This window comes from Streptopelia decaocto (genome assembly GCF_964273445.1).
Source record: "Streptopelia decaocto genome assembly, chromosome: 2".
Classification (NCBI taxonomy): Eukaryota; Metazoa; Chordata; class Aves; order Columbiformes; family Columbidae; genus Streptopelia; species Streptopelia decaocto.
In genome coordinates, this window is record NC_138655.1 from 16,429,470 (window position 1) to 16,443,303 (window position 13,834).

The 13,834-nt window shown below is 38.8% G+C and overlaps 1 protein-coding gene across 6 annotated transcripts in view; it reads left to right on the forward strand.

The window, feature by feature from the left end:
* Positions 1-13,834, forward strand: part of TRPS1 (transcriptional repressor GATA binding 1) — a 215,181-nt gene that overhangs the window by 38,629 nt on the left and 162,718 nt on the right. For 4 of the 6 annotated variants that reach the window (XR_014183325.1, XM_082045431.1, XM_082045435.1 and 1 more), the window contains exons 2-3: positions 836-994; positions 4,003-4,931. Coding sequence is in view for 5 of the 6 variants with exons in the window: in XM_082045431.1 (XP_081901557.1) it covers positions 958-994; positions 4,003-4,931 (966 nt within the window). In the remaining variant the exon portion in view is untranslated. The remainder of the gene's footprint in view (positions 1-835; positions 995-4,002; positions 4,932-13,834) is intronic. The other 2 variants (XM_082045433.1, XM_082045434.1) reach the window with 2 other exon arrangements.

The following is a 13,834-nucleotide window of genomic DNA, read 5'->3' on the forward strand; positions in this document are numbered from 1 at the left end:
ATGGTGATCATATCAGGTAAAAAAAAAAAAAAAACAAAACCAACAAGCTACATGGTTTAAAGGTTTAAAGGTAATTTCAATGTAATGAAAATAAGATACTAAACTCTGGATTACAGAGTCCAAAGACGAGTTCTGCAGCTTGGACTTTATCCAGATTTCCTTCAGATTTCCTTTCACATCAGGCTCAGTAATTCTTTTATTCTGGGAAGATCACCATTTCCAGTGACAAAAAGGTAGTTCATTCCCAATGGCTGTTCATCACTTGGCCTCTTTGCTGACAGCCAACAAACGTGCTTATTATTGTGATGGCATTTTTGAGATGTGGATAGTTGCCCACTTAAAGTAACACCACTAAATTCTTTTCAAGTGAGACACAAGGCAGCCAGCAGATGATAACTTGCAATTGCTGATGGCAGAGCCTGGATATGAACCAATTATTTATATTCCTTTATCCCTCCCATTAGGCCAGTCCAATTATGATGCACAATACCTGTTAATAATATGTGAACGTTTAAGGCACTTTTATTTTTTTACAGCATATTCAGCTCATTTTCAACACACACTTGTTTTAAACTTACGTTTTGGTGAACGCCACCTCTAAGATAATTTTTTCTCTTTGTGTGTGTATGTGTGTGTGTGTGTGTCTGAGGAGAAGGAAGGCAGCTATGGGAATTCTCGTGCTTGACAGAAGTAGAGAACAGCAGCCACTGTTTGTACAGCGCCCACTAATAGACACATGTGAAAGTACAATAGGCATAATAATGTTTTTAAGTAAAAAACATATTTTGAATGCATAATTTAGGAAGGAAAACCTTTTTTTTGTTTTGTTTTGCAGATATACAGATCAGCTCTCAAAATGTCTTCTGTGTCTTCCGTGCATCTTCTAAGACAATTGCATTAGCCCGCCTGCTAGTTGACTAATAGAATTAATAATTGTAAAAAGCACTCTAAAGCCACATGCCTTATGAAGTCAATGCTGGGTATGATTTTACAAGTATGTGATCCATTTTTTCAAGTGAAATTGTTAACTGAAAACGTTCTTGGCACACAATAAAACATGGTGCAATCTGTTACTTGTCTTAGAGATAATAATTTCAGAGTGGCTATATTGTTTCTATATCTAACTTATGACTTGCTAGGGGATGGTTTCTTCATTTTAGGAGTATTGCAAATGTAGGTTTATTTACATAATATGTCTCTGAAAAATGATAGTGGTGGAATTTCAGTGGCAAAAAAAAGTACCACGTCTTTTCTTACCATCCCCTTGAGTAGATATCAAACAGATAAATGACAGATGATTTTTCTAAAGCTAAAAGAAAAAAAGAGGGGAAAATACTTCAAAATTCTACGTAAAGTTTTTATATTTAAATCAATGTTATCTTCTTTCCTTTCTTTCTCCAAGTGTAGAATGCTGCATGCAAAAGCTCCATGAGGCAAATATGTCCTGTCCCCCCCTTAACACATGGACTCATAGATATGTCAGGAAAATATGAACCAAACTATCTAGATCTGGAGTACTGTCTAGTTAGCCTGTATACAGTCCAGATTTTTCTTTGCTTTATAGGGATTTTTTTTCTGTTCTCTTCTCTGAGTCTCTTCTGTCAGTTGCCACGAAGACAGCAAAATCTCTAAACTTTCCTTATCTGCCAAAAATATCTGTAACAAAAACAACTTAAAACATTGCATTTAGTCTTGTTTAATTTTGACTCAGGTAACAGTCACGATGTTTACTTTCTCAATTTCTGATTCTTCTTCCCTGCCTAGTCAGGACTCCTTTCTCTGTCCTCTTAACTGTCATGAATTACATTTAAACAGAACTTGTTTTAGAGATGGTTTGAGATGTGTAACCAGAAGAAAAATACAGACTTAGCTGAACACCTCCCAGAGTTGCTCACCACATTTTTAGAGTGCATTAACCAAGAGCATTCTTGAAGTCCCACAGAGAAGCAGTAATGCTAAAAGGCTGAGGACTATCTTTTACCATGAATTGTATACGTTAGTATGTTGGTTCAGTAGACGGAGTCTGTATTGCAGTAGTTCACTTACAACAGGAAATCTTTCCTTTCTCTTAGTTCTGAGAAACTTCATGGTTCAGAAGTTATCAGGGGAAAAAAACAGTAAAATTCAGTGCATACATATCCCGGTAGGTGTGGTTGACATTAAAGAGAAGACACTTAGTTCCCAAGCATGTGTGTCTTCTACAGTAAAACATCACAGTAGGCATTTAAGAAACCTATTAAGACCACACCGAGTGTCAAAATTTCTGTAACACGAGCTGGCATTCTGTGTGAAAGCCGTCTCGCTGTAGCCCATGCTGCCTGGGGATCCGCTCAACCACAAAGACAACAGAGCCAGCCCAAGACACAAGTTGAACACTTCCCCTAAGAAGTTGTCTGTTTCTATCAACATAGCATACAGTGCCCTTTCATGTGGAGCAGATGTAAATAAGAGGATGTACAGATGCCTGTTCTTTTATTTTTAACCTCCGTCCCCAGCCGTACTTCTCAAAATACTGTTTTTGAGGAGGTCGTCTGCGGCTTTTAAAGGTCTGGATACCGGGCTATTTGGAGTGCATCAGTGCTGCTCCCAGAATTGCCAGGTGGTCCTTTGCAGAGCAACACGTATTTCTAGTGCATCTGCAGGCCCCGGCCGTGGCTGGCCTGGGAATGGGGGCTCGGGCTTGAGTCTGGAGCTCGCATCTCGTGTGTGGTACTGCAGGCTGCTGCCACCGGCCCACACGCAATTTGGCAAAGAGAAACATTCATCATTGTACGCAGCGTTGGCAAAGATAAGAGCACAGAAAAAATTGCAGCACATCTGTCTTCTGCCCATAGCTAGCATGTGAACACAAATGGATCAAACCAGCTGGTAATGAATATCAAATCCAGAACCATGCAGCGGAGAGTGCAAGGAGGTTTCATGTATATATTTCCTCTAAGTAAGCTGGGGAAGCTGAAGATACGTAGCGGATGAGGAATTTGGTTCACTACCTCCATAGCCTGATTATTTGTTCTTCCAGAATCTCCCCTGTTCAGCTAGCAGCTAACTGATCGGTGGCAGACTCCTTCTTTCTGTCTGATTCTTACTGCTGTCTCGTCTGAGCTTTCTTAAATGGATCCTGTCAGTCTGCTTGCAGATTCAGCAATAGTGGCTGTGTCTGCAAGGAGAGCTGAGCAAAGGAAGGTTCAGCTGTTTAGATCCATGTGGATTCCAGGTGTTTGCGGGGTAGATCCCGACTCAGCCACACAGCAATGTCAAACGTCTGGATCCAGGCCTGTAAAATTTTATTGACAATGGGTTTCCTAATAAAGTTAGTTTCTCTTTGTTTGGCAAATAGAACTAATTACATGAATAATGGACTGTGGGGCCAGACTCTAGAATATCCATATAATCCTGTTTGAAGTTTATGGGCAGTAAGAGGGGGAGCTTTTGCTATAGAGAAGCTGATACCTGCTTAAGAAAAATACTTTCTCTGAAACCTCAAGTTACTTACTCTCCTAAATCTGTTTCCTTCCTAATGACTTGTTTAAGTTCTCCTGATAATGTCTTTTAGGTATATTTTTGCAAAGCTACATTATATATAGTTGTACAGTGTATGAGCTGTAAGAGTTTACTTTCCCCTTAGTTTTTTAAGATGATCTTAAAATAAGTGTTCATTTAAAATTATTTCTGCCAGACCATTATCTTCCAAAAAGATAATGAAACTTGTAATTCACTCAGTCTGATGGCAGTGTTTTTTTAGCCTTTAAAGTTGTCTTTTTAGTTAAGTTCAGTGTCAGTGCGATCATTTTTTTAAAATGTAATATTCCAGTTTTCTGCATTTACTAAAAACCTGTTTGACAAAAATTTTCTGAGAAGTTGATGTATTCATGTAGTTCAGATTGCTTTAAAAAGTGCCAGTTTAAAATCTGTTATATATCTTGAATAATTCTATAGGGTTTTATGCCTTTTTTCTTTTTTTTTTTTTTTTTCTCTTTTTTTTTCTTTCTTTTTCTGTGGTAGATATGGTCCGGAAAAAGAACCCCCCTCTAAGAAACGTTGCTAGTGAAGGTGAGGTACAGACCCTTGAGTCTACAGGTACTGAAAGTGAAGAGTGTGGAAGGAAAAAAGAATTTTCCGCAGAGCAGATGCAAGAAAACACTGACCAGGGTGATGCGGCAGAGTTAAATAACAAGGAGGAACTTTGCACGCATGTCCAAGAGCCATCTTCCAGCATTAAAAAGGACTTGAAAAGCTCAGTGCTGAGTGAAAAGGCTGGCTTCAATTATGAAAGCCACAATAAGGGAGGAAATGTTCCATCCTTCCCTCATGATGAGGTGACAGACAGAAATATGCTGGCTTTCTCATCTCCAGCTGTTGGGGGAATCTGTGAGCCCTTGAAGTCTCCTCAAAAATCAGATGCAGATGACACCCAAGATGTGGTCTGTACCCCGTCAGGAGATGCAGCGGAGACAAATGAGGAGCATCAGATGTCGCCAAAAGCTTCAGATGAAACAGTGCAAGTGCAAAGTGGTCAAACTGATGGCCAAGGCTCAAGCCCGGTCCCCATGGCCTCAAAAAACCCACAAGTGCCTTCAGATGGGGGTTTAAGGCTGAACAAATCTAAAGCAGATTTGTTGGTAAATGATAACCCAGATACGGCGCCTCTGTCTCCAGAGCTTCAGGACTTCAAATGCAACATCTGTGGATACGGTTACTATGGGAACGACCCCACAGATCTCATCAAACACTTCCGCAAGTACCACCTAGGACTGCACAACCGCACCAGGCAGGATGCTGAGCTCGACACTAAAATTTTGGCTCTCCACAACATGGTGCAATTCAGCCACTCCAAAGACTTCCAGAAAGTCAACCGCACTGTGCTTTCAGGAGTGCTGCAGGACATCAATTCCCAGAGGCCTGTCATGTTAAATGGGACTTACGATGTGCAGGTTTGTATTTTCCCAGCCTCCCCGCTTCTGCTAACTGCCTTCTCCACTGCAAAGTTGGTTATTTGCAAAGCCTTTCCTACCTACGCAGTTGAGTATTTCATATAACCTGCTTAAGCCTTAAGAACCGTTTTGGTCTGTTTTAGCCAGGCTTTCTGCAGGTCTGATGAGCATCTTGTTCAGTAGAGGAGTACTTGGCTTTTTGACTAGCAATATTTATGTGTACGATTTAATCGTTCTGGTAATCAATAGCAAAAGATCTTATTCAGCAAACAGGCATATTGCTGAACTGTTAATCATATCTGAAGGTTTTGCTGTCACAGAAAGAAAAGAGCAAATGATAATGAAAAATAACAACCAGAGAGACAAAAGACAGCAGCTGAAAATTAAAAATGTAATCCTAAATTATCAGCTGCTGGGAGTCAAGATTTGGCTTATTGGTTCTTTATTAAGATAAAATACATGGCAAGTCTTGGCAACTCTAAAGTTGTCTAGTGCTAGAAACACAGGATACACAATGGGTATTTAAAACATTTCAAAAAGTAGCAGCAATCCGTACTTCACGTTAGTGAGCGTGCAAGGAAAGGACTATTGCCTCAGTCGTTTTCTCATGTAGTTGGAGCAGGGAAAAAACTACAGATATCGATATAAAAAAAAAAGAAAATAAATTTTTACTATGAAAGAGTGGATGCAAAAGCTTTTTCATGGAGTCTCAGTTTCTAGTCAGCTAATACTTAATTAGTTTTAAAAAAATGATGGTCCTTTAAAAAAAAAAAAATTCCTCTTGTGACTGAGCTGAGAGATGCGGTAAGATATCTCAGTGTTCTATGATATAAAAGTTCAGATTTTAAGAGAAAAACCCAAGTAACAAAGTTTCTATACAAAGCGAGTTCAAATATCTATCCAATTCCACGTGTATGTTTGCATAGGACTTGATGTGTGACGTGGTAGTAATCACCAGACAAAATTCAGGGTATGTTAAAATAAAAACATTTAATAACACTTGCAGAGACTGTAGCTGTAGGAAAGAAAGGTGGCTAATGTCTAACTTCATGTATGAAGCTGAAACCGGAACACAAGTCAGGAACTTTAAGCTTTTTAAGTGATTCAAACTTTTCCTCTTTTTTTCAGAAACTCTACAACTTTTCTTGTGGAGCAGCAAATCAAACTAAGGTTTTTATTATGTGTAAAAGCTGCAATCTTTGAACTGCTGTCTTATTAAAAGATCACTGCCTTATGTCAGACACTCTCTTCTGTCTAACTGTGATTAGAAAGCAAATATGTGATTTAGTTAAAAGAAGTTAGAAATGAATAATGTCAGAATGTGAAATGATGGTTTATAATTAGCACATAGTATGATGTTAATACCTGGATTTCCTGCTATAGTTTCGGTTTGCTGACTCCGGGGACAGCATCTTAGAGCAACTGATCCGTGCTGTCAGGAAGACATTCAAACTGGAACAGCTCAGGCATACAGTATAGAGGAATTTGAGTTTCTAAACACACTTTCATTTCCTCCAAACAATTGTTTCGTTAGGTCCTTAGTTATTTATAGGAAAGTTTATGCTTGATTAGAATGAGCTGGACACTTTTCCTATGCAGTGCTTTCAGAAATAAAACAGATGTGCGAGCTATCTGAGTTTGAACTGATAGAAGCAGAAATAAAACAGCTGAACCTAGGCTATACTTGTCTACTAAACTCTGGCAGTAAGATACTGCAGGGGAGACAAAAAGCGGTAGGAAACAGCACATAGATAATCTCCTTAAGATCAGTCTTTTCTCAGACGAAAAACATTTTCCAAAATAGAACAGACAGCCTATACAATGTTGGCAATTTATTTTAAAGGAAAAAAATTGGATCTGGAAACTTAATTTTTAAGAGTGCTAATTTTCCCTGCCCGATTTGGGAAGAGAAGATTAAATAAGGTTTTGTGCCAAATGCCATACTTCATCACTTGCACATGCACCAGATGTTGATCCAGAACATGTCAGAAGATAAGTAACTGATTAATATTTTTATGCTTTCTCCTCCCCCACTCCCAATACAGAGCAGCTTTTCAAGATTCATAAACAGAGTAGAACAACGTTTGAAAATCCCCTTTTCACCCACACATGTTTATATTGCTACTATGTCCATTTTGGAGGGGATTTTTCTCAGGCATCTGAACGGCTGGTGTCTCCTCCTGCAACAAGGGAGCATATAGATTGGAGCTCTCATTAAAATTGGTTCACTCAAACTCCTCTGCAACACGGAGAGGGAACTGAACCTGAATAATTGGTTCATCTAAACAATATTATTTTATATAGGCACTGGGCTAAAAGAAAATAATCCCTTTGTAATTAACTTGAAATAGTAATGGACTGGGCTTACGGTCTGATTAATTGATCCCCTTGCATTTAACAAACTATTCTGTTGTAGCTGGGTGGAAGTTATCGATGGATTTATGGTCACAGGCCAGGGAGCTGGGTGCAGAAGCCAGTGATGAGTGACTTTGATCTGGCTCACAGTGGTCAGTTGAAGACCACGATATATGAAGATTTGTAGTAGTGAGGGATGCTATTGAGCCTTGTAGTTTGCAGTTGTAATTAAAGAAAAGACAAAGCAATGGTAAAATGTCTGAGTGCAGAAAAAAACCCAGTATCTGCTGTCCCATCCGCAGAAAGGTAGGGATGTGGTCCCCTTGCCTAGGACTTGGAAGAAAGAAATCAAATGCATTTTTGGACTTATACCACAGAAGTGAAGTCTGTCCTAGAAAACTCAATTTCCCCCTCCCCAAATGAAAACACCCCTTTCCAAGCCTAAACCCAGTTTTTAGGGTTGGTTGGTTTGTTTTTGTGGCTTTTTTTTTTTAATTGCAGTCAGCAGAATGGTAGGGATACACATTTGGCTTCACATCCAGGTATGCAAATACTGGGAATGTGTTTTGACTGTGTTTTGTAGTACCTAAAGAAGATTTGTCTGGGAACTGTGTAAATAATCCAAGCTTTCTGGCCTTGCTACTGTGTAGATTTTTACTTGATTTGAATATTTAATCCAGCAAGATTCCTTTGTCTTCTTTGAAAATGTGATTTTGTTTTGAAAATCTCCTGAATTCTTTGTTCCCATTTTCTTCCGCAGAGGTTTTTGGTTCATTGAGTTGTAATAAATTCCATAGGATTGGGTAAAATCACTGAGCTGTTTCTGGGAGATGAACTTTCTTGCCAGTATGGATTTCAGATGCTAGCACATCTCTGAATTCCCAGAGAATGTGTTAATCAGCTTTATTGCTTTTATCAGAATAATTTTTGAAGTGAGTTCAATGTACCAGCTTTTGCTGATGCCCCTCATTACTTTTTCTTCACATTTAGCTAACAGATCAATCTCTACAGGCAGCTTTGTCTTGCTGGATATTTTAGCCTATGTATGGCTTTGCAGACATGCTTAGAGCAGTAGACATTGGACTGGATCTAAAAGCTTCACTTAAAATAAATTTCAGGTGACTAAGTTAACAGCTATGATGCTGAAAACCATTGCTTTGCTCCTGTATGATTAAATCTCCCTCTGTGTTTGATCTAATGACTCTTTCATGTATATAGAAAGGTCTGGAGACAGGCAGGTTGCTCACAAGTAGGCAGGAGTCTTTTTTCCATCCCCAGATTTTCTTACGAATAGTGAGTGGGACAGCTTCAACAGAAAGGTTGGAGAACACTGTCTTCCACTTATCAGCTTCTAGCTAAGGGGTAGGACATTGCCCAGCGAGGGAGAAGAAGTGGGCTTGGATCCCCTCGGACAGAGCAAGGAAAGGAGCCTACTTTTCCTGTTTCCTGAACAAGTGTTCAAGCCATTAGGCTATTGTGTAAAAGGGAGCGTGACCCCATTTCCTGATACGTTTTAAAAGAAAACAGTGTCCCTCAAAGAAAGGGGAGAAATGTCTGCGTTCAGGTGAGGGTTTCAGATGGCATGTCCCAAGGGAGAGGGTATTCTTGTGGCCCGAATAAAGACAAAAAGCAGTGCTCAGCAGTTCTTGCAGTTGACTCCGGGCAGCTTCACATTGTGCTACCTTTGAGGAGCTTCCTGCTCAGCATGGCCCTGGTTATTGTCACAGATCTACCTCCTCTTATGTTCATTCACTGAAGAGATTCAGGCTCCTGTCTGAAAGTACTAAAAAGTGATTTTTTTTTAATTTTTTTTTTTAATCCAGCCCTCTAATTTTGATTGCTTCATGGTTTTTGGTATTAGACTGCCGTATAAGATGACAAATTTCTGAAAAGCCATGGACTGATAAAAGCCATCCAATAGTTTCTTGTTTGTATTTCAGTGAGCCTAGAAAAGAAAAAAAAGACATTCTCTAACTACCCCCAGACTAATGAGAGATTGATGTTGGATTTTTTCTTTCATGATTTCAGACATCCAATATTATGAGTTGTCCTATACCACTCAGCCTAATCCTTTGTCATATGTGCATATGGGTGACAGTTTATGGTTGGACTCGATGATCCTGAGGGTCTCTTCCAACCCAAATGATTCTATGATTCTATGACAACTGTTCCAGGATTTTCACAGCACCTGAGAGCCCTTCTGGATGTCGAGCTGCCAAGCTGCTCAGCACCCTAGAAAATGACAGAAGTGCTCATGCATGCAGAGTGTGTAAAGCTCTTTTATCTCCTTTATAAATCAATCGTGAGCTCCATGTTCCTACACAAAGTTATGTATGTGTTTTTGAGAGTTCTGGATTTCAATATATCAAATCTGGCAGCTTTTCTGTTCTCACATTAGAAGTGTGTGACTAGTAATTTAACTTACAATTAAAGTCTGGTCTAACTAGGATTCAGCTGAATGACAAACAGTGGTTTTATTATTAGTAGCTTCTGCTTTTTATCCTCCACTCTCATATTAGCAGTTTGATTGAATATGAAGCTGTGAAGGTAAAACTAAAATAGCTGTAGGGGGTCTGTAAGGGTACAGATGTTATCAACATCTCATGTTAAAGGGTTTCGTCTACATTTTTGGTGGTTTTGGCAAAGGGATTCCTAGAGAGATGGTGATAATCTAAATCGGAGACATAAAAAAGTACAGCATTTACACCCGTGTTAGTGACAAATCAAGACTTCTTAAAGTTCAACTTTGCCACCAGGTAGGCTTCCTACGAGATGACATGGATACATAACTAGTTGATGTGAGGAAATGAAAACACGTGTGAATGAATTTCATTTTCCTCACACTCTTAGACAAATGGATCCAAATTTTGTATCGTTGGTCCAAGTGACTTTAGCTCCATTGTCCATAAAGTGGAAATTAGATCTAAATAAATTGACCAACTATTGCTGGATATGATGTATTCTGATCTCTTGGACTAGATGGTGCCATGCTAGATCTTGAAGAGTGTGCTAGAACAGAACTTGCATGAAGCTGTGATGTCCTAGAAAGCCCATTTCATCTGTCAGCCACATTGTGGACGCTCCCTGGGGACCTCCCTGTTTGAACTGAAGGCTGTCAAGCTATCTGGGGTGTTGCACTTGCATGTGTGCATACCTGTGTATTTTCAGTCTTATTGCTGGGTCATGATCAAGCTTGGAGACTGCCTTGCACACCGACTCATGAACACAGGAGTCAGGCATCTCTTTTAAACCACAGACAGGAAAAATAAGTGGTGGCAGGTGGAGAAAAGTTTGGTGGCAAAACACACATATATTCATGTTCATATGCATGTGCGTGTGTGTATATGTATATATATGTGCATCTTTTTCTCAGATATGTGCATACACATATACGTGACAAAGCATGTCTGGTCTTGTAGGCATCTAAATTCTATTGACTGTAGATCAGAAGTAATGATATATACTATTATATGGAGTAGAGAAGTTCTTTATATCCTTTCTTTGGAGACATTAGCAAGTTTACTATTCAGAATGATATGCAGTGATTTACAGCATGTCAGCTGCTAAATAGTAAATGACTGGGAACATTCACTTGCTCTGTGACAGAAATGAGCTATTTCAGCCTTCTTTCAGTGTTAAATAGTCTACCCTCAAATTAGAGCATTCAGATGGGCAGTTTCTCTGGAACAACTGATGTGATGTATATTCACAGCCTTCAAGGCAAAATTGTTTATGTGTTAATATTCTTCATCTCTATGCCAGGAATATCTGGTAGTGTTTGAAGATAGGTTAATGAAGAAAGTTGGTGAGACTAGTAACAGTCACGGATATATTTAAAGATATAAACTGCTAAGCTAGCCCACAGAAATGATGAGAGCTCAAAAAATAAAGTTACTGGGGAAAAGGGAAAGCAGCAGTTTTCTTCTGGTGTAAATCAGTGTAAGTTTGTCTCAAAGTCTGTGAGGTTGTGTGAGTGTACAGTAGCCAAGGAAATGTCTGGTAATTTTGTCTATACAGAGAAAGAATAGAAGGGATGGTGCTTCTTTTAGGTGCTAGACGTTAGTCTACTGGCATTAGCTAGCAAATGAGTCTTGATTCTGTGTTCCTTACTTGTGTTGGTTTTGCACATCTGGTCTCCTGACCTTAATATAAGTCATGTTATTGTTCTGTCACAGTCTTTGTTTAAAAAATACCTTTTAAATTATTATGTCAAAAACTCTACTGGCTTCAATAGCAACAGAATAAATCTTGAGAAGAATACGCTCATCTTAAACGAATGTGACCTAATAGTTTGCTTTCTTGTTTTGCTAAGTACGAATAGCCCAGAAAGCTAGGAGTTTGCCCTCAGTCTTTGCCTCCCTTGTGCAACATAGTTCTGTTTACCAATAAAATAATCAAAATATGGTAAATAGTTTTAAGAATATACTCTGAAGATTCTCCTAGTTTTATATGCAGAGAACAAGCGAGTGAAGAGGGAATGAGTTCTTCACAGTGGAGGTTAGAGAACTGGGTGGTGTTACACAAACTTGCATGAAAGCCAGGAATCTGTTCTGGCCTGCACAACATGAAGAACTTCATAAATGTGGGATGGTTAAAATGTTCTGGATGCTATATTGCACAAAGCAAATGAATAAACAAGAGCATTAGAAAATATTTTAGGATTAGAAGATTAAGAGTAATTGGCAAAGGCAGACTGGATGGCTCGGGAGATTGGTAAGGGACCTGGAGCCTTTCACCTCCTGATTAGCCAAAGATGTAACCCAGCTAATCAAAAAAAGATTTATTAACATTTGTTGTTCCAATGCAGATGGTTGGTCTAGTTTCTAATCAGCTGCAGAAGAGGCCAGGGGTCAAAGACAGCTTTGTTCTGTGCATGTGAACCTTGAGGCTGAATCTGTTACCTGGATATAGGTCACTGGTTTCTGCTGGTAGAATTTTGTTCGTAAAGCATATGATTACAGGAGCTGGCAGATTTGTCTTCCTTGGTAATTGTATTTATTTTCTGTAAGCAGTATTTTTAAACTGTTTTGGTGTACTAAGATTTAAGATTGAACTTCAAAAAGGAGGTGGGAGAATAGAGTAGGGTAGCATTTGGATCAAGGGCAGATTGAATTTAAAAAAATATACCTCCTCTTGCCTGAGTTCATCTATTCCATGAAGTCATTGGTTTTGGTCTGACTAATTAAGGTAACATAGACATATCTGTTGGAAACAAATAGTGCAATTACACAGCTTTGTCGAAGTACTTGCCAACATGCTTTAGAAAGTACATCTTGAAACATTGTCAATTATAGTGTTATCTTTTCTCCTCTTTCTGGCTATTTTTGGAAATGTGCGTGGTGTGTGAGAGGTAGCTTAGTTGTCTTAATAAATGAACTTCAATCTTTGTGATAAAAAACTAGAAGACTGGGAAAGAATTTATAATTTTCCCTATTAATGAACGAATTTAATAATTAAGAGTTTGGAGTTTCAGGGAGTCTTATTGTGAAATATATTTCAGTTTAATCCAAGACTGAGACATTGCTTTGAAGAGCAAATTTGAAGGATATCAGTGCAGCCATCTCAAGTGCAATAATGGAGAATTCATTGTAATAGCTGTCGTCCTCAATAATACCAACTACATTATCATAATTGAGGTGCTGTGGGAGTAACTGGTAGTTCCAAGGTCTTGTAAGAAAATGACAGTGAAAGAAAGAACTAGATCACGTTTCCCCAGTCCAAACAGATGCCTTGTACATTAGATTCCCTTTAAAAACAGAATGATGGATTCTTTTCTTCAGTGCTTATTGAAGGGACTGTTGATATATAGGTGTTCTTACATTTCCAGTGCAAGCTGTGCCTGTACTTGTGACTGCCACTAGTTATGTCAGCTGGCAGTTTGGACTCAATTGCTGTAATAGAATTGCCAAATTTTAGCATTGCTTTTGTTTAGCTTCTTCTGCTTTATGTTGGGGAAGAGTGTCTAGTTCAGAAAGTGTAACTTTGCCAGGGTAGGGCAGGAGACTAGGTTTTGCTGGGATCAGAATGAAACAGGGGAATAAATAAATACTAGAAGGTATCACTTCTGATACCACATGGAAATGTGAATATTGATTTCTAGAATGTATATATATATATTATTTTTTATTTTTATTACTTCCCCCCCGCCCCTTCCCTTTCCCCAGAAAGCAGGAGGTTAAGGACAATTACATACGCAGTAAAGGATTTTAGTGCCTGTAAATAGAGATATGAAAAGTAACTGAGAAATCTGAAAACCAAGCCAAGACTTGAGCAGAGTGTATAAACCCAAACAGTTCTGCAAACGTATAGGCTTTATCCAAATTTGGCTGGCTGAAAGCTGAAACAGCTACAGTTTATACCATCACTTCAAGTGCTTCTCCCAACTTCTTTGCATGGAAGCCAGTTTCTTCAGTTCTCTTTACCTGATGACACCCAAGGAGTCTTTCAGTGGGTTTTGTTATGCATGAAAAATGGCTTTTGAGTGTAATAACATTAAGATGGCCTTGTGTTACCTTTCACGTACATGCTCTCCTAATGGGATGCATTTT